General features: G+C 36.7%; 1 protein-coding gene across 3 annotated transcripts in view; it reads left to right on the forward strand.

The window, feature by feature from the left end:
* SYT1 (synaptotagmin 1) overlaps positions 1-23,230 on the forward strand; it is a 528,661-nt gene that overhangs the window by 374,840 nt on the left and 130,591 nt on the right. For 2 of the 3 annotated variants that reach the window (XM_036912315.2, XM_036912316.2), the window contains 3 exons: positions 12,556-12,740; positions 18,570-18,692; positions 22,101-22,268. In XM_036912315.2, coding sequence (XP_036768210.1) covers positions 12,556-12,740; positions 18,570-18,692; positions 22,101-22,268 — 476 coding nt within the window. The remainder of the gene's footprint in view (positions 1-12,555; positions 12,741-18,569; positions 18,693-22,100; positions 22,269-23,230) is intronic. The other variant, XM_036912317.2, reaches the window with a different exon arrangement.

Genomic DNA, 23,230 nt, shown 5'->3' on the forward strand with positions numbered 1-23,230 from the left:
CGAATAAGTGAGATAGTATGGCATTGTCTCTATATGTTTACTGCTGTGTTTAAACATGACCTCAGGTAGTTCTAGCTGGGCTGGGAAACTATTAAAAATACAAAGTAATGCATATTATGTTTATGTCCATCAGTACAAATTTAACATGATTCTAGTGGGGTTTGCATTATTTGAATAACAATTGTTGGCTACTATGATCTGAAAAGGTTATTTTTATTCTCCCCAAAAGTTTGATATATTTATTCTATTATTTCTCCAGGAATAGCTTGAGCACTACCAAAATGCTTTGCCTCACAGTTTTTCGACAGCAATCTTTATTTTAGAATATCATGCTGGCATTCTGATGCATTGTTAAAGCAGAACATGTTGAGTATCTTAGGAGTTGTTTTATGCATGCAAAATTGCTCGTATTTCATCTTTTATCTACATAAGTTTGAGAGTTTGCTTTTCCATCTAGGTTTTAAGCATTTTCAAGTTATGAAACTGATAAGGAATTGCTGGCAAATAATAAAAACTAGGCTTTTAAAACCCTTCTTTGTGTGATCCGCTAATATCCAAGTACATTTTTTGCATTACAAATTTACATATCACAAAACATTTACAGAGTACATGTCATTACCTCCTCTCTCCACCCACCTTCCATGTTACACCTGATAAAAAACTAAGGTTCAGAAAGTTTCAATAACCTCATCAAATGTATTCAGCGATTTATGGGGCCAAACTCAGAGTCAAGATCCATGATGTTTCCTATAACTGATTTCTCCCTCTTGTTGTTATCTGTTATTATGAATCAGATTTTCTAACGAGTGATGTTCACTGACTTGGCATAAACAATTAAAAGTTATTTCAGTTTAAAGAAGCCTGATGGTAATATACAAATATGTTCACAAAACTAGCTCTTCTTAGCAGTAATTTAATTAGTGAATATTTGCTCATTTTTTAGTGTGGGTACAAAAGAATGCCAGGATATTTGGGAAAAGCATAAAAATTGAAGACCTAAGTCTGATCCCAACTCTTAACATGAATCATATCACGGAAGCCACATTTCTGATCTTCTGTGTTCTAGTCTGTAAAATAACAATCATGTAATTTCCCGTAGCTCCTCTGCACTTTGGTGTTTAGGGTCAAATGAGCTGAGGTAATATGAGAGTCAAATTGAGAGAACTATGTAAATGAGAAACTGAATTAGTAAATACTGCAGGTGCTTGATTTAACAAGGGAAAAGCATATCAGCATTACTAATATCATTCTAAGAGAATGTTTTCAAGTAGATGTACAATAAAAAACTTATTTAGAAAAATAACTGACAGAAAAATGGAAGCTTACCTAGAATAAAAAACAAAGAATACTTGCACAGATTCTCTAAATGAAGTTTTATCAGGAATTGGTCTGTGGTATATTTTTAAGTGTACCCTGTGGTGTTAACAAAGCGTCCAAGGAGCCACCCTCACATGTGTGTGCAGTATTTGCAGGACGCCTTCCTGTCTCTAGTTTTTGTTTATTCAATAAGCATTTGTTTAGGCCTTAGAGGTGCCCAACCCAATCAATACTTCATGGAAAGCAAAGGAAAGGACAATAACTATCTCCCTCTTCGGATAGCCTCCCCGTGTTGGAGAGATGAACCACAAAGCTTCTGGAAAACAAATATCAATATAAGAGAATACGAGTCAGAGGCATTGATGTGGATGAGAGAACATTAAAGGCCCATGTATGGTATCACTCAGGTAGACATTTCAAGGAAGTCTACCAGTAGTCTTTTCAAGAAAAGATGACTGAATTTCACAAAGAAAAGAGAATAAAAGGAATTCTACATTCTTAGTGGTGATATGTGAGAACCCACAAACACAAGCAAGGTACATGCAGGGCCCTGAGGTCATATGCTCACAGGTGCAGGCTTAGAAGTACAAGCTTGAATCAGAAGGGATATAAGATTTAAAAGGAAGAAGAGAAAGAAGGGAAGGGAAAGAAGAGAAAGGAAGGGAAAGAAAGGAAAAGAGCCATCATGTATGAGATTAACCGGCATAGGGAAACCCCTTAAAAAAAAAGCAAGGACAGACAATAAGTCCAGGGCTATAAGAGTTGTAGAATAAAGATAAAAGTTCCAATCCAAGGACCAGGAAACAAAAAGAAGAAATGAGAGTACAAATTGGTAATTGAACAGATAAAATTGCCATGGAGAAAAAAAACATTGAGAGAAACAGAGAAGACAATAGTTGGAGAGGAAAATGAGTAAGTTTGGTCCTGAGCTGCAGGAATGCATTGAATAATCAAGGGCCAGTGTCCTGTGGGTAGCAAAACAGGCAAGGGGCTGCTTTGTTTTCAGTGTCATCTGCCTGTCACTTCGTATAGTGATGAAATTAATGAGCCTGACTCTTTCCTTTTATGACTGAAAAGATTCCAACACCCGACTCTTCTTCATTCATGCATAGCCACCACATAGTTCTGACAGTGCAATCAAATCTCTCCAAGTTACAGGCAAGTTTGAAAATGTGTCACTTGCTCTTAGAATAATAAACAGAAAGAACAGAGGGAAAAACACTGCTCAAAAGCAGGTAATAAGGTTAAGTGGAATTTTTGTTTGTTTCTTATAACTCTTGGCCTGAAGTTGAAAATAACATAGGAAAGCAGGGACTATATCTGCTCCTTTAGCTGATGTTCTTTTATCATGATTGAATTTAATCATAATACCATTAAATTGCTTGGGAAAGAAACCAGTAGATACTCAATTTTGAATAATCTACAAGTTACCAAGAGGGGATCATATTCAATTCTTGCAATAGATTTTTTTTTTCTTGGACATCTTTGCCACAGAGAGAAAACAGACTCAAAGACATTGTTAACCAAATTATTCAAAATGCTAAAATAAACCTAAACACTAACTGGATCTGACTCCAAGAGATGCTCATTTTGAAGATTTCTAACACAAAGTAAAGAAGGAAGTTACTTACACTAAGGAAAAAAAATATTTGGTAGAGTTCTTTTTTAGTTTTGGACTTAGAAATCAGAACTCAAGAGAGACATACTGCAGGTTTCATAGGATAAATGGATTTCTCTTCAACCACGAAATTGCACTGTCCACAGCATGATTGAAAATGGTTACAAATTTCCAAGGGCTTCAGAACTGATTAGCCAGCCTGCTAATGGCCTTCGCCTCTGCCACCTTACCTGGCATCCTTTTATGTTTACCAAAGCACCTCTCCCTGCAGCCTGTAGACACCAGCTCCCGGACCCACTGCGGAGTCTTATCTAAATCCTCTGGAAGTTGTGTTGGGGCTTATCTCTGCCTCAAGACCCAACATCATATTCCACGTCAAATTTCAGACATTCCAATATTGTGAAGATATGGATAACTTTGCCTTATTGTTGAAAGCAGACTATGATTATAGACATTTTATAACATTATTTGATTAAAACCTGAGCAGATAAAATGGCCTTCAGTCAACTAAGTTTTGGTAGCAAGACTAATCATTGCATTCAGCAAGAAACATCAATAACCTAATAAGTTATCCAGCAGGGTCTGTGAGTTTGCTCAATAGCACAGTATTTACTGAAATCAAATCAGCAGACAGGAGTGCTGGTAAAAATTTGTCAATGGGTAGGTTGTGACTGTATGCACAGCAAAGCAATAGAATGGATTTTACTGAAGTTTTTTATGTATTACCAGTTTTTTGAGAGTTTATGGGCAACGAGCGGCAGATGTCTCATTTTATTAAATTTTAGGGTTTTAAAAAATAATTCTAAACAAGTGTTAATTTGACAAGTAGAAAAAGATTGCTGTGACTACATAGCAGAATCAGAATTTAGCAAAAGACCCCATTTAATTTGGCATTTAACATGCTGTCTGGTATTGTTCACAGTTTGCTTCGTGTATATTGATCAAATCTGTCCAACTGGATCGTAAACTGTTTAAGTAAATTATTTCAAACTGGCTCACTATTTTTCCAAAGTGTTGCACATTAATGTGTTAAAAAAGATGCTCAGAGGGATGAGTGAGTGAGTGAATGAGACTCTGTCCTATATTACTGTTGACACAATCCATCTGTCCACAAAGCCTCAGGTAGCTGACTCAAGCCAACAGCTTGATCATTTTTACAGACACATCTTCCAGCATGCTTTTTGTCAGGGACACATATTGAAAAGCTCAACACAAGTATGTAAGAGGTAATGTGAAATGTGTTCTTTGGATAATTCTGAAATCTATATAGAGAAGCCTCCATGTGTGTTTACTATGAGGAAATATCTTTTCATTTATGATGATAAAAAAAATCTAACGTAGATTTTCATAAGTCTGTGTCTTACTGAGAGCTTTAACAAGGTAACCACTGGGTAACTGGTTAGATTAAAACAAGTCTAAAAACCAAAGGAAAAGAGGGAGGGAGGGAGGGAGAGAGTCAGACAGAAGAGGGAGAAGAAGGAGAGCTGGATTCTCCAGGTGCTATTTCCAGTGTGTGGCAAGCAAGGCTTCAGTGCTCACCTCCTCCATGAAGTCTTTCTTGAACTCTAGGACCCTTTATCTTGCCCTTCTCTAACCTGCAACCTAAAGAGCCCCCTTCACTGAATTCTGTGTTGAACCTGCATTGCCTCCTGTCACTTTCCCTTTTTATCCTGGGAGCTAATCTTCATAAGCAACCAGAGAAATGGGCCCGTCTTCCTGTGTTCGCTTCCCCCACCACTGAGGAAGTACATTGCAGATTGCCAGAAGAAGTCAAATGAAAGGTTAAATGAAGGAGTAGGTTTTCCCTAATTCACTAATCTTGGTGAATTTTACCCTGGTGCTCTGGGACAGCTTTTAATTTAGAGTCCAGTGGTCCTGCAGACCTAGGGAACAGTAACCTCCACCAGGGTGTTGCACACTCCCAGCTGTGTGGAAGCTCAAAGAAACACACATCATGCTCACACACAACATATACATATGCTCCCATCAAGAGTCCAGAGCTTTTGTCATAATTTAAAAGTTGCATATAATTCAAAGGAGGTTTAAAACTACATTCTAAAGAGGAAGAAAGAGGTTAGTTTGCTTAATACCCAGGAGCCAAGAATGTATAGTCTTTGAAGCCATCTCAGTCCATAATGAGTAATTCTTCACCCTGACCTTTGGTTGGTTTAATCTTAAACGACATTCTGTATGACTTCATACACCATTTCAAATCTCACACTTAATGCTGTCTCCAGAGGCAGCTAATGAGTGTATTCACATATTTCCAGAGCTTTTTTTCTCCATTTGCATTCTATAATTTAGAAAAAGCTTTAAAATTAATGTGTGCTTATTTTGGGTTTTGTCAATTTTTGAAAAATGATTATCCTTGTGTTTTTAAAAACCATTCATAAACAGTCTAAAAGCAAAGTTTTGAAATACAAATTATCTTTCCTACTGGTTAACAGCAAAATTATCACTTTCATATTATATTCTTCATTTTTGCATCAGTGTCTGATGATCTAAAACGATGATTGATTGCTTCAGGTAAAACCAGAAGTTGGCAAAAAGCTTCAGCAAATATGAGAATGAAGAAATAGGTGAATTATTCATAAAATGCATTATACAGGCATTAGTGCAGTGTTGAGGCACTCAGGACAAAACAGAGATATGTCCCAGGTGGAAAATGTTTGAAGTTACTGATGAATTTTTGTAGTGACCATGGCAACGCTGTTATTGCCTGTGTCATCTCGAGGCCCTCGGCTGAAGTATCTAGGACTGATGTAAATGCAACAGCCTATATTTCTCAGGGAGGGAAATAATGCTCATCTTGTGAATGAGATAAGAATTTTAGGTTGTTCCTTAATATAACGAATGTAAAAGGAATTGATAAGGGAGCGCTGCCCTTGAAAGTGAACCCAAGGCAGAAATACAAAACCAGTGAGTTTTGCCCCACATTCAACCTAGACCCCAACGAGGAAACCTACCGTAAGTTAACCAGCCTAGCTGCAACAGCTCCCAGTAATGGGGCGAGGTGGGAGCGAATCAGAGCTGAGGAAGCAGGACTGAGAAGCTCCCCAAAGGAACATGCCCTGGAGAGGATGGCGAGCCTCAGAGGCCATCCACTTCACTCCCATTTGAGCCCAAGTATATGGCTACGTGGGTTTTTATCAAGCCACATACCACTTACTGAGCACTGTTAAGCTGATGGTGCTCAATCAGGCCTTTTAAGAATGCAAAAAATCTATTTAGAAGCAAGAGCTCCGAATCAGGAGAGAGAAAGCAGGGCTCCCTGAGACGTAAGGCACTTTGTGTAAATTTAAGAAACCCCTCTCCCCAACAGCTTATGCTGCAGGGCTGACGTATTAACGTGTGTCTGAGGAGTAGACTGAATTTAAGGGCACATAGGCTACCATTCAGTAATATGAAAATTTTCCCTTTTATAAATGTAAACTCTGCAATACATTTCTTCTTTGTGAAGTTTTCATCTTTGATTTTACAACACTGTTGAAGAGAAAGATATTTTGGGTGTCTACTTTTCTAAAAAGTATATCAGGGCCCAGTAAGTAATTTTTTTTTAATTTGCACAGTGCCAAACTCCCTGAGAGGAAAAAAAAAGTGTTTTTCTGAGAGATACATTTTTATTGTAAAAAGAAAATTTACTAGTTGATTTCATTAATAACTGTACTATACCCTGGAACACTAAATTTATACACAAGAGTGTATTAAGCCACATAGATTCTATCTGAATATGTACCATATTATGTTCTGAACACTGAGTTTGGCAAATATAAGAAAACTACTTCTTTTAGAAAAGTAAATTAGACCTAGCTTTTAATACATGGGAGGTAAATAATAAACTTCATGATTATACACAAACCATGCTTAACACTGTATTCCAGCCCTGAGCAAAATGCCTGGCATAGAAATGTTCAATAAATAGGTGTTGGACTAAATAATTATTTTTTTAAACTGCTCTATTTATTCTTACTTCCCACGAAAGAACAGCCTCTCTTGATAAGGGGATTGGTTGTTAGTTTGGTTCCCCACTTTCCCCAACCAACAGAAGACCTGCTGATGCAAATTTCCAAATTATTTTTATTGTGTTTTCATTAAATATTAGTGTTTCATGTCATTTGTAATCTACAAAGAGCTGAGCTTTGAGTTAGGAAGAAGTGAATTTCAAGGATAGGAAGGTATATTAAAGTACCTTTTATACATTGGTACAGACTTGTCTTTTTATTTTGAAATAATATGTCTTTTAATACTAGCCTAACACAAACCATCTAATGTAGTCTACCACATAGGCAATATTTCCCACTGGGTGGGCAGGGGATGTTTTAGCAAATGCATGTGATATTTTTATTTAAAAATCTGTCAACACCAGTGAGGCTTGTGTTGAGCCTTGAAAAATAAATGTTTAAATGACTGAAGAGGAAGAACAACGTAATTTCAAAAGAGAAGGATTGTACTTGAGAAGAACATGGGGTAGAATTAAGGAAAGAACGATGAGTTACTCAGCCTGAGAATAGAGGTGCATGTAAGTGAACAGTGAGAAAAACCAGTAAGTCGAATGGGCCAGGCAACTGAGGACTTTGAAAGCCATGCACAGTGTCGTTGAAAATTGTGTATTAGGAAGTTTTGGCTGAAGGCAATGAATAGGTAAAATAGAGAGAAGAGATAACTGATGGGAGGTAGATCAGATGGGAGGCAATGTCAGGCCCATACCTTACAGGGGGAAATAGATGTTAAAAAGTTATAAAACACACTGAAGAAGAAATGGCACAACTTGCCAACCAGTCAGATTCGGGAATAAAAATTGCCACCTGGTTCCGACATCCCGAAGGTAAGAAATGAGAGAAGCACAGACGGAAAGCATACAGCTGGGAAGGAAAACTTGCAAAGATGAAGGATGCATCATAGGAAACACTCCATAGGCAGTGGGGACTGTATGCTAGCGCACCGCAGAGGAGACAGAGGGAGCACCTAGCCTACCAGCTTACAGCGTGGAAACTGTGAAGGGGAGCTCGGGGTTAGAACCGTGAATGACCCCTCCATTTAAAGCTTGGGAAAGGAAAGGTGGGGAGCAGCAGAGGTATAGAAGGAAAAGCCGGTAAGGGCATTGCAAACAAAAGCAGAAGAAAATTTCAACAAGGAATGTATGATCAAAACTCTCTCATACCACACACAATGTTTGGATTTGGCCAAAAGAATACCACTGGTTAACTTTGAAAGAGTCTTGGGTACAGCACTAGTGTCATGAGAATGGTTGCAGAAAGGACAGATAAAGGGGGTGGGTAAGAAGGAACCATAATAGAAAATACAGAACGAGCCCACACTAATGTCCCAATTGTAACTGTTCCATATAATCACATATGTGCGGCATATATTATAAATCTCCCAAGGTCTGCTTTGTACCTTGGGTTTCCTATTGCCACTCTGATGATTTACTGCAAATTGACTAGTATAAACCCTACAAATTTATTATTTTCTAGCTGTGGAGGTCAGAGATCCAGAACAGACTTTACTGAGCTGAAATCCATGTCAGCAGGACTGGTTCCTTCTTTTCTTTCTCTTCTCGGCTGTAACTACCGAGGAACTGTGCAGATGTAAGGGTTCCGGTGTGATGATGTGACATATGTATGTTGTGAAATGATTACCGCAATAAGGCTCGTTAACACATCCATTGCTTTAAATGATTACCTCTGTGTGTGCATGTATATGTAGGAAGAACATTTAAGATCTACTCTCTCAGCAAATTTCAACTATAATACAGTATTGTTAACTATAGTCACCATGGTATATATTAGGTCCACATGTCTTATAAGTGGAAAGTTGTACCTTTTGACCAACATCACCATTTCCCTCACTCCCCAGCCCCTGGTGCCCACTACTCTTCTCTTTGTTCCAATTGGTTCCACTTTTTTGATTCCATGTTCAAGTGAGATGATAAAGTATTTGTGTAAATTATGTCTCTGACTTATTTCACTTCACATAATGTCCTCAAGGGTAATCAATGTTGTCACACATGACAGGATTTTCCCTTCTTTATGGCTGAATAATATTCCATTGTGTGTGTGTGTGCGCGCGTGTGGGTGTATACATTTTTATACATACATTTTATATATACATCTTTGTTCATCCATTGATGGACACTTAGGTTATTTCTGTATCTTGGCTATTGCTAATAATGCTACAATAAACAGTGGGGTGCAGATAGCTCTTTAAGACTGTGATTTTTTGTTTTCTTCATATATTTACCCAGAATGAGATTGCTGGATCATATGGTAGTTCTATTTTTAATTTTTTGAGGAAACTCCATATTGTTTTCCACAATGGCTCTACAGATTAATTCCTTCTTGAAGCTGTAGGGAAAAATGCATATCCTTTCTTTTTCTACCATCTAGAGGCCACCTATATTCCCCAGCTCCTGGTCCCTTCCTCCATCTTCAAAACTTAGCAGCACAGAATCTTTAAAACTCTCTGATTCTGGCAGTGCTACCTGCCCTTTTCACATATAGTGATTCCACTGGGCCCATCCAGATAAATCAGGATAATCTCCTCATCTCAAGATCCTTAATCACATTTGCAAAATCCTTTTTGTCATGTAAGGTGACATATTTTCACAGGTTCCAGGGAACGGAATGCAGACATTTTTAAGGAGTCATTGTTCCACATGCCACAAAGTCTAAGGCAAAATATCAGGAGCAGTTTCAGATTGACTTTGACTTTCATGCATCAGTTTACCTTTGAGTTAAACAATATCTGAGATTAATTCATTAACTAGAAACTGAAAATAGCATTTTTAATGAAGAGTTTTTACATTAGTCTATTATTTCCTGCTGTAAGTTCTTTAAGTTAAATGTTAAAATTCTTGTTATAAAATTCCACTTAATGATACTTGGGTAGCAATAACCATAACCTAATAGGTTCATCAAAGTATTGCTACTGGCAGAAAGCTGTTTTTGATTGAAACTCTGTTTTATATTACAGAAATCGCTCTTGGCAGCATCTTGTGCTGTTATTTATTTGCTTCACTAGTTTTTTTTGTTTAATACAAAATGTTCTGTTAAAGAGGCTTCAAAGCTAGATAAGGATTTTTTCCTTTATATGCATTTATAATATGCACATTTTTAACCTCATAATGTAGACATATTTGAATTTTTCAAACTATTCAGTCTTTACTATTCCTCTCTATATCATTTTTCCTGTATAAAATTGAAGAGATAATGAACAAAACTGCTGTGAAGATTAAATGACATAATGTGTTTAAAACTATAGCACAGTTACTGGCCCATAAGTAGGTCTTCAATAAATTTTTAGCCTAATCCAAAATGCATTTCATGAGATTTGTTCACTAACATTGAAATACATTTCTACAAATACTACAAATGAATAATACTGCAGATGGTGTTTCTTACTAAACAACTTTTAAATATTTGGTTGCTCTACACAACTAGAATAAATTTTGTAACATAAGAATTCAATCCAAACAACTGCATTTAATTTTAAAAGGTGGTTTATATTATAATGAACCATTCAGTCAGGCTTTCATATGGGTCACAAACTGATAACCAAGTTTTTTATTCTATCTAAAGTTACCAACAAGTTGTGAGGAAAATTTTGTTAATTTCATATATTCAATATAGCAAATCCAAAGGTAAAATTAAGTTCTTCGGAAGACCGACTGATAGCAAACCTAGAAGACAGAAGCACTTTAAGAAATAAAAATCACAAAATAAAAGTTTTCCAGTGGTTATAGTTTACCTTCAAGTTGCACAGTTTCAAATTCCTTCCTATAATCCTGTGTTCCTACCTCTTTAACTCCATTTGGTTAAATAATGTTCCTGTGCGTTCACTGTCTATTTTCTTTTTGTGAAGTTGTCAAACGATCTCCGTCTTGTCCTGTGTAATTTAAGAGACTTTTATGTAGCTCTCTGAGGGATGATCGTACAAGTCCATGAGGAGAATAATGTATGAGGTTCAAAATGAAGGGTCATTATTAAGATTGTCTGGCCTGCAGTGAATGCATAGGCTCTGTCATTCATGCATGGTGGGGTTTTAACTAGATCAAAAGCAGTAGAAGCTCTTAAATGAGGTATTATGGATTATATCACTGGTTATATAGGCTTGCTTTATTTTTTAAACACTATGTTTGTTTAATGAAATTAAAGAGCTATAAGAAAACACACCTTTGGGTGTGGGCTTTTCTGTGGCTCTCACACACGGATATTTGTTTGATAAAAACACACTTTCAGAAGTTGCAATGTTTTATGTCCTTAGGTTAACACCTAGGAGTCAATCATAACTTAGACTAATATGCATAGTAAGTATTCTACATTATGAAGCTAAATGCAGAAGGACAGCGAAGAGAGTGAGTTATCTCAGTTTTGAAGAGAGGTTGATTTTTAAGTGTTTTTACTTTATCAAAGTACTCCAGGCTGTGCTCAGTAATCACTGGTACTAATAATGCTTATGTAGCCAGAAGAAAATAGCACTTTTTCGTACCATTTCAGTGCCCATTGTCTTTTGATTGCAACAGGCAAATCTAATTACTTCTTCTGATTAATCTCAATAGTTGAATAATTCCTTTCCAGGCAAAATGAAAACTTAAATATTTCCACATTTTGTGGAAAGAGCTGATTTTGTATAAACACACGGTGTAGGCTATGCCATATTAGAAAATAGATTAACTTTCAGTTGATGCACAACTGTGATAGAGAAATGTTTATTTGAGTACACTTATTTACATAATTGCCCTCAAATAACATGGGTTTGAACTGTGTGGGTTCACTTATATATGGTTTATTTTCAATAAACATATTGGAAAAATTTTTTAGAGATTTGCAACAATCTGAAAAATCATTTTTGCCAGCTTACTTTATCACAAGAACACCATATATGACACATAAAACATATGAAATATGTGTTGATCATGTTATCAGTAAGACTTCTGCTCAACAGTAAATTAGTAGTTAAGTTTGGGGGAATGAAAAGTTGTATGTGAATTTTCAACTGCACAGGCGATACCCCTAACCTCCATGTCATTCAAGGGGCAGCTGTATATTCTTTATTATTTTAAACAGAGCCTGTAAGTCTGAAGCCTCTCCCCCTGTCTGAAAATCATCTCCTTTTTCTCTTAATCCCCCAAAGCCTATCCACTGAATTCCTCACTTAGTATTTATTGTTACCACATTCCAGGCACTACTTAATCTTCCAAGAGACTATGAGGTACCTGCCAATTTACCTCGACTTTAGAGATGAGGATACTCAGGCAGAGGGATGTTAGATGACTTGCCCAAGATCACATAGCTAGCAAATGGTGGAGCCAGGATTTAACGTCGAAGGTCAAAGTCCAGAGCTGTGATCTGAACTAATGGAAATCTAGCTTGCAGGGGTAGAGAAAGCAATAGGGGAGAGATGACATTTGACATATCTAGAGGGGCAAAGTGGAAAAGCCAGAATCAGCACTCTGTGCAGAGGAAACAACGTGGACTACGTAATGGAGAACAGGGCGCCTGGAGCACAGCTGGCCCTCCATACACGCGAACTAGTGAGTGAATATCTCGATAGCCCATCATTAAAGATGTTGCATGTATCAGTGTTTATTGCTTATGTTCTCTGCTCCTTTTCCCTTTCAGTGCCACCGTGGGCCTTAATTGCCATAGCCATAGTCACGGTCCTCTTAGTCCTGACCTGCTGCTTTTGTATCTGCAAGAAATGTTTGTTCAAAAAGAAAAACAAGAAGAAGGGAAAGGAAAAGGGAGGGAAGAATGCTATTAACATGAAAGATGTGAAAGACTTAGGGAAGACCATGAAAGATCAGGTAATGTATTCATTCTGTAGTTCTTTTTAGATTATCTTATTGAAATAGTAAGTGGTTCATTATTTTATGCCAGATAATATAGAAATAAACACGTGTCATTGTTGTAGAAATGTTTTACAATCCTTTTAGTCATTCTCCTAGATCCCAAAGTGCAACAGGAGCATTTATCAGGGTTCTCCAATGCCCGAGCATAGAAGCCGGCAAAGGGCATCCGGCACCATCAGGGCCACACTGCTGGGCCCATAACATAGGAATGATGCCCAAGTACTGTTCACATCTGTTAAGCCAGTCTTAATTGTCTTTAAAGTTAGAGTAACAGAATAAAGAATATCTGACTGTTCTCCCTCTTGGGCAGGGCACCTTTCTCTCATGAACACTGCAACTACTGTTAAATAACTGCCTCAGAGCTGTTTATCACACTTGATGGAAGTTACCATTCCTATATATCCACCCAGTTCATAATTAGGATCAGGAAAAATGAGCCATAAGGAGAAGGGAGAGAAGTATGAGCCAGTCCTAAAGAACAGGACAGAAGTTTTAAGACAAATTCTTATTTCGTCACTTAGGAACAATTAAAGCCATAATGCAGATTATAAAATCTGCATCTGGCTGGGTTATCTTCCCAAGCTTAAGGAAGCTATCCACGTGTCCCTTACATTGTCTGCTCATACTAAATTAACAAGATGACTTGATTCAGGATAAAGTTTATTCATTAATAATTATAATGACTAAATGTCTCCATTTATTTTTTAGAATCATATTCATAGTCAATATTTCTAAGGAACATATTTTTTTAAATATATCAATGCAGAGATTTTTCCTAGAAATAACATTTTCAGTTATCTGTTTCCCTTCATTTAACTCAAAAGTTCTATTTATTCCCAAAGAGCAACATATAAAGGCAGTTTTACAAATTCTTCTTCTGGTTTTACTTACTATTCATTGCACTTAAGCATATGAATCTCCTTAAAAACAATTTAGTCAAGGAAGGCATTTTCAGTACATTTGCATAGTTTCCTAGTTACGCACAAACTCAGGACCCTCACCAGCCTGAGTTTAAAACATTTTTTCTCAAAGACTGCAATGCCTACCAGCGAAAATTCCGTGGGCTCTTTTTCCACTCAGTGAACTTTGGTTTGGTTTCAGGGCTTTAGAACAGAGGCAGTGCCTGCACTCACTCGCCGAGAGCTTTGCCCTGAGCTCAGAAACTTTGAGAAAAGTTCTCAAAGTTTCTAAGGACAGCCTCAGAAGTCCACGCACCAGTGTCCAACCACAGACATCCAATAAAGACTTTTCTGTTCAGTCAATTTGTTATGTAGAAAGTGAAATTTTAAATCATGTCTTGCTTTATTTCAACATTTTTCATAGCAAGCAGGATTCGATACAGATTTCTCTAAACAACTTACTGGAAAATTAAGTGTAAAACAATCTCCTAGATGGACAAGGACCGAATGATTTGTATGTGAATTTCAGCTGTACCTATGCAACAATTTGAAAAATGCATGATCATTTTCCTAACTATAATAAAATTGAAATGTACTTTTTCTCTATCCTAGAATTAACAATTAAAATCACTAAATAATGTTAAATGATAACTAAAGAATTTTTCCCTAGGACAAGAAGTTTGTATTTCTCTTTGTAGAATATGTCTTGTATGATGTGAGACTGTAATTTGTAGCATAGTAGTGATATTTATTACCCCTGTATGACCTGGATAAGTGACCAAGATCTGAAAAGGAGTAAATACAGATAATTGATGGTAGTCATGCTTCATTGATCACCTATTCCTTTGGATGGGAGGGAAAGAGAAATGGGATCAAAAGGAAATACGAGGAAGTCAGTCATAGCTTATAGTAATCTATTGCAACACAGCATTTAGGATGCTCAGAAAATATGTTTTGAATCATTTTAAGCAGATCATATGGTCTGTGTAGTATTTTATAGGTCTTATTTTAATTTATGAACAATTGAATGTACAGAATGAAATGTAATTTGGACAAGTGAAAAATAGGCCCCATTGGTAGACAGCTATTTAACAGCAGCTCACGCAGCTCTTTAAGGCAGACAAAGTAGCTGGTGGGGGTTCTCCCACTTTATGAAGAGGAAGGAAGAAGAAACGAGATAGAACGTACAGATTTTAAGATGTTTAATGTCACACGGTGATCACTTGATCGTCAAATTTAAAACAGCATAAACATAAAGTAAAATTGTTCTTAGATAATTCTATTTCCAGAATATTTTAAACAGAACATTGACATGAACATAGGGAAGACAATAAGTATAGTCTATGCCTCTCCCATTTAAAAACAGGACAGACGTGAGAGGCATTTTCAATGTCATTTCTTCAGATGCAGAGGCTTTAGGGCAATCAGTTAGCTTTTACCACCTCAGTCCATACAAGAACTCACAGAAATTCAAATTCAGTATTCATGGCTACCTGTCTCTGTGATAAGATTTTATAGCCAAGGAAGAATTTTTATATATTCTGCAATGAAAACAAATTTCTAACTGTAGATAGTGTATTTACACAGCTTAAGATATATATTTAAGGTTTTCTTTAATTCCTTACATCTTGAGAACACTGAAAAAACAGAGGGGCAATGACACCCAAAAAGTCATAGGTCTGGAAAGGTCATTTCTCCATGGTTTTCACTGATGTGTGTGGATATTTTAATCTGTATTTCTTCCTTCTATGTCCTTATCTGTGTTGTGTCTCATGACTGTTCTGGACTGTCCCTTGCGGTAGGTTCCCTCTGCTATTCAGACACCTCTAGTCAACGCTCGGATACGTTTAGCGGCCTGGCAGCTGGAACTCTACAGCTGAGGGTGGACCATTCTGACACACATCAAGAGGCTGAACTAAATTGATTTTTTTTTTTTTTAGTTAAAGGGTTTTCATTTTAAATATTACTGTTTAAGTCGAACAGTATTAGAAAGCTCAAGTTTGTAATTGATAGAGAAGATCAATCCCTTGCGCTACCATTTAGTTTGCCTCATCAAACCCAAATCTGACAATTTAACTTGGAATGAACAAACGTTCTTCTTGATGCTTCTGAACTCAGTGCCTTCTGAATGTCAAATCAAGCCAGAAGCATGTGCGCTCAGTCTCTGAAATTTAAAACAAGGTGTAACGTTCCCAACACGGCTTTTTCAACTGCAAGGTCTCAAGCTCTCAGAGCTGCTGAGCCCTAGCTTTTTCCTCCATTTTTTGTTGCTGGGGGTGGTGCAGGGGAGTAGGTTGCTCCTGAGCTACTATAATAGCTACTGATTTAATAGGCCTGAACTTAATGTGATGGTACGGAAAATGTCTTGCTTAAGCTCAGCCTTTGGGACAAGAATAGACTTAATCACTTTAGTGATGAACAGTGGCGCTGAGAAATTATCAAAAATTTAGCCCAATTTCATGCAGAATAATTGCAGAGATGGTCCTGCACCTTTTATTAGGGCAAAAACCATTTAGGGAGAAGGAGATTTAATGTCTCAGCTATTTCAAATTACACTGGGCTGAAACATGATATGTAAATTGTCAGTTCTGAAAGATACTTTTAAAAAAGTGTTTCAATCCATGAAATTTATTATTATGATAGAGTAACGTGCGGATTTTTCAGACAGAAATATGCATTAACTGGTTTGCTATTATTTGAAAAAAATAAAATCTTACAGGGAGGCAAATCACCTAAGCTGCAATTTTCTAAGCACGTCTCCTGTGACAATGTGAAACACCTGCACACAGCTAAGGTTTGGAAAGGGCAATATGCTTTCTCTGCCTCAGGTCTCTGACTAAACTCAGTCATCTTTTCTTGTCATTTTTTTATTTTCTCTTTAGTGAGCCCTCCCTCAAGTTAAAAGACTAATATAAATTTTTAAATAATTGTATTGTTTCCTGCCTTTGGCTACCAGTAAATCAATATTTTACTATTCAACAAAACATCCAAGAAAAAATAATCTTTCCAAATTAAATGGTGTATGGCTAAACCTTGAAAAGGTTTCTATACAGATATAATAATGGTCATTTTCAGTTTTCCAAACTCATTTGCAGGCTCCTGAAATATTCAAGAAGCACAAAAGGGGAGACATCACTAACTACAGCTTAACTCTGTTTATATATCTTCCCAACCAAATGAGTTCTATTAACTGATGCCATCAAGTCTCAGTTTTTTAGGATCAAATTGCTGTTAGCTGGGTAGAGCTAAATTGGAAAATCTTGTCAATTCAGGGATGGAGGTGCCATTTTGAGGGTCTCTGTGTAAATGGATGGTGGACAGAAAGCTCTCTCTCAGCAGAGAAAAAAGACCACATGGTCTGGGAGGTGGGAAAAGAGTCGTCAGGAGCTATATAGTCTGATGACTCATACTTTCTGAACCTGGTGATATTTCTTGCATTTGAGTTGTACACGAATTCTTAGATTTATTTTGATTGCTGACAAGAGTTAAGACCCCTTTACTTTGACTGAGATATAAAGCAGTCTGCCGTCATCCCTGTACCCTGATTTTTGTGAGATTCTACACACACATGGCATGAAAATGCCATTATAAAAACTAGGAGAGAATATTTGCTATATATAACAAAGAAAAGTTGAGATCACTAAAATACAAAGAGTGCCTACAAATCAATGAGTCAGACAACATGACAGAAAAATTAGCAAAGCATATATACAGGCAGTTCCCAGAGGGAAAAAAAAATGTTAATAGAAAGATTTTTTTAACTTTTCAGCCTCACTAGGGGTCAGGAAATGTAACATTTCATCATTTTTAAATTTTGAATAGTAACTGTTTCTAATTAGTTTGTCTAATTCTTTAAAGCAGTAAAAGTGCACATCCCTAGAAATAAAGCTTCTAATATTTATAATCTGTATAACCTTTGGTTTTTTAGCAAACATTTTGCACTAAATGAGAAAATGCACATTTTTATTTTTAAAAAAGAGAAACATTTAAATGTACTTAATGAAATAATGAGCTTTCTAGTATTTCAATTTATATTACACTCAAGTTTAAGGTTATGAAGAACATTCTATCAGTCCAAACTGAGTTTTAAAAGTTCAGTATCATGATTTTTGTTGGTTAATGCAAAATGAATTTATACCAGTTTCAGTCTGACAAAATTGCTAATGTAACTCCTTTTTTCTTTTGCTATCAAATAGACCTATAAATCAATTTAATTCAGCCTAGCTTTCTGTGGAGCTGTTATGAAAATGAAATGGTAGACTTAAACTGAAAGTGGGGTAGATTTTTCTCTAAACATGCATTTGCTGGTGGCATGTTTTTTCCTCTTTTTCCATAACCATTATAAATGTATATGTGAAACATAGAAAATTAAAGTTTTCTGAGAAGCACTTACTCAACCCTCTTTTTCATAGGAAACAAGGCAAGAAAAGGCCATACATTTCACATAAACTACTCCCTGCATGTAACAATGATGTTTTACATGATGCTTAGCTTAGCTCTCTTTGAACTACATGAATGTGAAACCTGGCCTGGTTCATAGCATGTTTATCACACTTCTGAAAGAAGCAGTTTTATCAGAGCCAAATATAATACTCCAAGTTGACATTTTCTTTGCAACAGATTTACGGTTTTTGCTTGCAATATTTCTGAGGGGCTTCTTTCATTGCTTCCATGTCGCTTGCTGATTGGGGGGGAAATTCCATGCACAAATGGAATTTTAAAACTATGTAAGCAGCAAATGTGAATGTGTGTCAGACAAAATGAGATTTCCAGCATCTTAGTGCTTGTTGCTTCTGATAGCTTGGAAGTATCACAGGCACAATTTAATTTGTGTTTTGATGAAAATTCCCTTGAATTCACATACAATCCATTTCCCTACTTACAGGCCCTGAAGGATGATGATGCTGAAACCGGACTGACTGATGGGGAAGAAAAAGAAGAACCCAAAGAAGAGGAGAAACTGGGAAAACTCCAATATTCACTGGATTATGATTTCCAGAATAACCAGGTCTGAGGGGGAAAAAAATGTCTTCTAAATTCCATTTTGTTTTCTGAAATTACCAAATAGAAATTGAAGTAAGATACTTCTTAAAACATTTCGATTAATGTGAGGGGAAAATGCAATTATCAAACCTATTGATGAAATAATTTCTAAGTACAGGCAGTCCCCTACTTGCTAATTTAACTTCTGGTAATTAGAAATACACAGTATTCAACCGATTACATCTACTTACGGCACTTACAGCAGGCAGGGGGAATACCAATTAACTTGAAGTAGTCAGCCTGATTTTGAGAGCTTCCAGCCACAGTCTTGCCTCCCCGGGTGCCTCGGCCTGAGCTGGAACAATCTTTCTTGGAATTTCTGGATCTCGATCCAAACAGGGAGAGGGGCCTTTGAGTTAGGTTACCATCCAAGCCAAAATTTTGCAACATAGTGTAGCGGTCTGATAAGGAAAGATAAATAATTGTCATCCATGAATTTCAACGGTAAGAATGTCTTATATGATGATATATTAGGTAAAACTCCTAACACAGCAGAAGAAGGAAGGCCGGCAGCTTGATTCGGTGCCCATGACAGCCGCCCCAAAGTGACAAGGAACTCAAGAGGGTAACAAAGCCGGCATTACTGCTTCAATTTCTCAAAAGCCATGAACTGCCACGGAGATGAGTGATAATAGCAGCTACCTTTTATCAACTGCCTGTTGCACAGGTAGCTCAAAGATAAATGTTAAAAAATCTCTCTACGCAAAAAGACTTTCTAGGTTCCATGAAATTGATGAAGATGTCCTTTTACCTTCTGAAGTGCAAAAGCAATAAAAAGTTAACTAAGAATTAGTGGAATCGGCTGATTGGGAGATCAGTTTCTTAAGAACCACTGGGCCATAGTCCTTCTCTGGCGAGGGGTTTTTATCTCTCTAGTTTGTTTTGCTTCGCTCATCTCTTTGGGTGAGGAAGAACTGATAAATGCAAGTCCAATTACTATTACCGCCACATGTGTTAGTTATTTTCAGTTTGATGAGGAATGAACGATAAATAAAACAAACACCAATGCTCAGTTTTGATGACTAATGTTCAAAGTCACTCACCATGAGATCTCTAAGCAGTTGCAAGCCTCAGTTAGGAAATGACAGTTCAAAATATGTCCTCACTTTCTGGATTTCCACAGGGTCCCTCATGAAGAATATTCTGGTATGTTTGGTCATATTAAAAAATAATTTTCCTTAATCAGTTTCATTACAGTCCTGGCTAGTTATTTCATACTACATTCTAGAAAGTTGTATGTTGGTTACACATGCAGATTTATAGGTATGGATTTATACAGATTTATAGGTATACCATGTATAGTTACTTAAATAGATCATTTGAGGCCATTTCTGTCATTTCTACAAAATTTGATCATGAGGAGTTGAAACCAAAACTTCCTATTATTTATATATTCTAAGGAAGGTCAAGGCCAACTTATGTTTTCTTAACCTTAACGTTTTCCAGATGTTTAACCTGCTTTTATATACATAGCCAATATTTTTTCTACTAACTTATTTTACTTTCATATTTTCCAGCAGAAATCTAGTGGTATCTCATCCTGGGTTAGTTATAAGTTGGCTTTGTGTATTAGAAGTATCATTTTATAAGCTGATATTTTTAAGAAAATAATAGCACTGAATTTTTTCAACTCAAATATAAGAGTGTGTTTACTGTTCCCTTTCTAGCAAATGTACTTATTCTGAAGATGTAAAAGATTCTACCTGATGAAAAGTTTTTTTAATGTTAATCATTGATTTTTCCAAATGTCCTCAGCTAATCTGATTTATAAAATAATTCCTATGAGTCATGGCAGATAAAGTCTGAGGAACTTCATAAGTAAGGCTGTCATCAAATACATACACATTTGTTTACCAGAACTAAAAGACATCCCTAATGTACTCTAATTGAGAAGCTTTCACAGTGGAGAGAAATGTGATACTTATTTCTCAGGCAGAAATCAGAGGTGGTTGAAAGAAATAACCCCACCCCTTATCAACAAAATATCTAAGAATCCTCAAAATATAAATGATCTGGTTTTAAAGAGTGTAGGCTGTATCACTGGTGCCTTCCCTGACCAAAAGAAAACCGACTGCAAAGAGTGATGAGAAGAAAAACAGAACCTTATTTATTCACACTGCTATCAAATTCCAAATGCCAACCTGGCAAATGAAGAGACCACTGTTTGCTTTACTAGTCACGTCTGTATAATCTGATGTCTATTTTTGCTATTCTTTGACCATCTGTCTGTTCTGTATACCTACAACTGAGCACTCTATGGTTACTGTTGTATGTTGATGTCACAAAGATACTGAAGCATTAAAATGGAAACATGAGTCATTTGGGCATTTGGGTTAAAAACTGAGCCAACTAGCCAAAGAATACTTGTGAATATGGTGGGTCAGTTTTATAGAAAACGAATAACTTCTATTCTTTTTTAAAGAGGTGAATTGCTTTTCCATTCTCTTGTCTAAATAGTCACAGACTCAAAATTTTAGGCTCTAATGTGAAAAGCTATGATGCGACTGCATTTAGTGAACAGTATATTACCTTGAACAACAGTAAGAGAGCCTACCTCTGTTTCTCATATGGGTCTAAACCAGTCCTTTGGAACAACATGTCTGATGACAGGGCACCTAGATTAGTCCACTCACACCTTCTGTGTCCTTTGCAAAAACATTCACAAGGTAGCCTACACTTGCATTCCTAATAAGGCACAGGAATGTATCACTGAGAAAACAGACATGAAGAAATGAAAAGATTTCTGCTGTGTTTGGGAGGATAAAATCAGAATCTTAGGCACATTTCTTTGACTCCATGTCCTACATTTAAACATAGAGCTTAATATATAGTTTTACTATAAATGAAAACAAGAAGTAGCCAGCATATAGTAAAGGTCAAATATGACAGAAATTTGAAGATCTTATTTTTATCTCAGTTTCTGAGAAATGTCTATTTAGCTGGTCTGAGGCTGTGGTTCAGAATAAAAATTTCCTACTTTATAATTACAGACTTGTGATTGTTTAACAATTTATTTCCACTTACAAATTATGCTCTGGAAAGAAAAATAATGCACAAGGGCTTTTAGCAACTGGGAAGTTATTTGATTGCAATCCTTTTGCAAATATGAATTCCATATTTAACTCTAATCAGCAACCTTTTAAAAGCCTCTTTTGTGCTTAAAACTAGGCTTTCTAGAGTCCACGTCTCATAATTGGGTTTCTAAAGTCTACGGAGCTCACTTCATTTGCCTTCTCTGTTCAGATTCATAAGAGAATAAAAGTTTATTAAAAGCAAAGGAGGAAGGGGAACCCAATATACAGCATTGTGAACGAATCAGTCATTTTCAAACTGTGCAGTGTTTGTGCTGACTGCGCTCTGTCTGTCATTTCAGCTGCTGGTGGGGATCATCCAGGCTGCAGAGCTGCCCGCCCTGGATATGGGGGGCACATCCGATCCCTACGTGAAAGTGTTTCTGCTGCCTGACAAAAAGAAGAAATTTGAGACGAAAGTCCACCGCAAGACCCTTAATCCTGTCTTCAATGAGCAATTTACGTTCAAGGTATTTTTTTGTCCTTACTAATAACTCTTCCTCTGTCATTTTAGATAAAATGTTGATCTCATTCTGACACAGACAGCGATGTGCACATATCCGCTTGTTCAGAATGACAAATGATTCTACTCAGAATACTTAAAATTCTTATCCTCAGTCCAGTGAGGATTCTTAACTGCATTTAGGTTTGCTCAAAGGAGGATTCAGCTTGGCCATTTCAGAATAGAATATAGACTGAAGTACAGCTAGATATCATTTACAGTTAAAAAGGGAGGTAGGCTTCAATTGTGCCTATAGGCTTAAACATTACCCCCTATCTAAAATAAAGCCAACGAAATAATGAAATAACTATTTTTTTAAGTTTCAAAGTTCCTGAAAATAAGCCACAATCACAGAATAAAGTAAGCTATGTTCCATTGTTTTAATGGTCCAAGTAAGTATCACTCTCATTGCAAAATTCTATATGTACAGAGGCAATTTGAAAGCTCTAAGACCATTCTTCTTAACCTATCAAGGAAAAGGAATATAAACCGATTATTTTTCTGCATTTCTAGCATTTTTCCTTTACTCTAGGCTCTTCCCTGGTGTCCTTCATCTTGTTAAGACACCTCAGTTGGCAAACAAAAACAAAATGGGCTTCTGGCCATATACTAAGTCAGGCAGGCCCTAGGCACCTCAGCACCCACAGAGCTCCTGTAGCCCTTGTCTTGAAGTCATGCGTGAAAACGGCTTTGGTGGATATCATCAATATGTAAAAGTTTTCTAAATACATACTTAAAACAATACATTTCTGAAAAATGAAATGTCTTACTATGCAGGCAGGCTGATCCTTCAGCCAGCCTAATGATAGCATGTGCCTCATGTTAGTAAATATTCTGGTATGAAATAAATGGGTGGAACAAAAGGCATTCCTCAGCGGAGGGCATCATGCCCTCAAGTCTTGTTTCCAGTTCTGTAGAAGAGTGCAGTGT

This window comes from Manis pentadactyla, chromosome 10 (assembly GCF_030020395.1).
Source record: "Manis pentadactyla isolate mManPen7 chromosome 10, mManPen7.hap1, whole genome shotgun sequence".
Lineage (NCBI taxonomy): Eukaryota > Metazoa > Chordata > Mammalia > Pholidota > Manidae > Manis > Manis pentadactyla.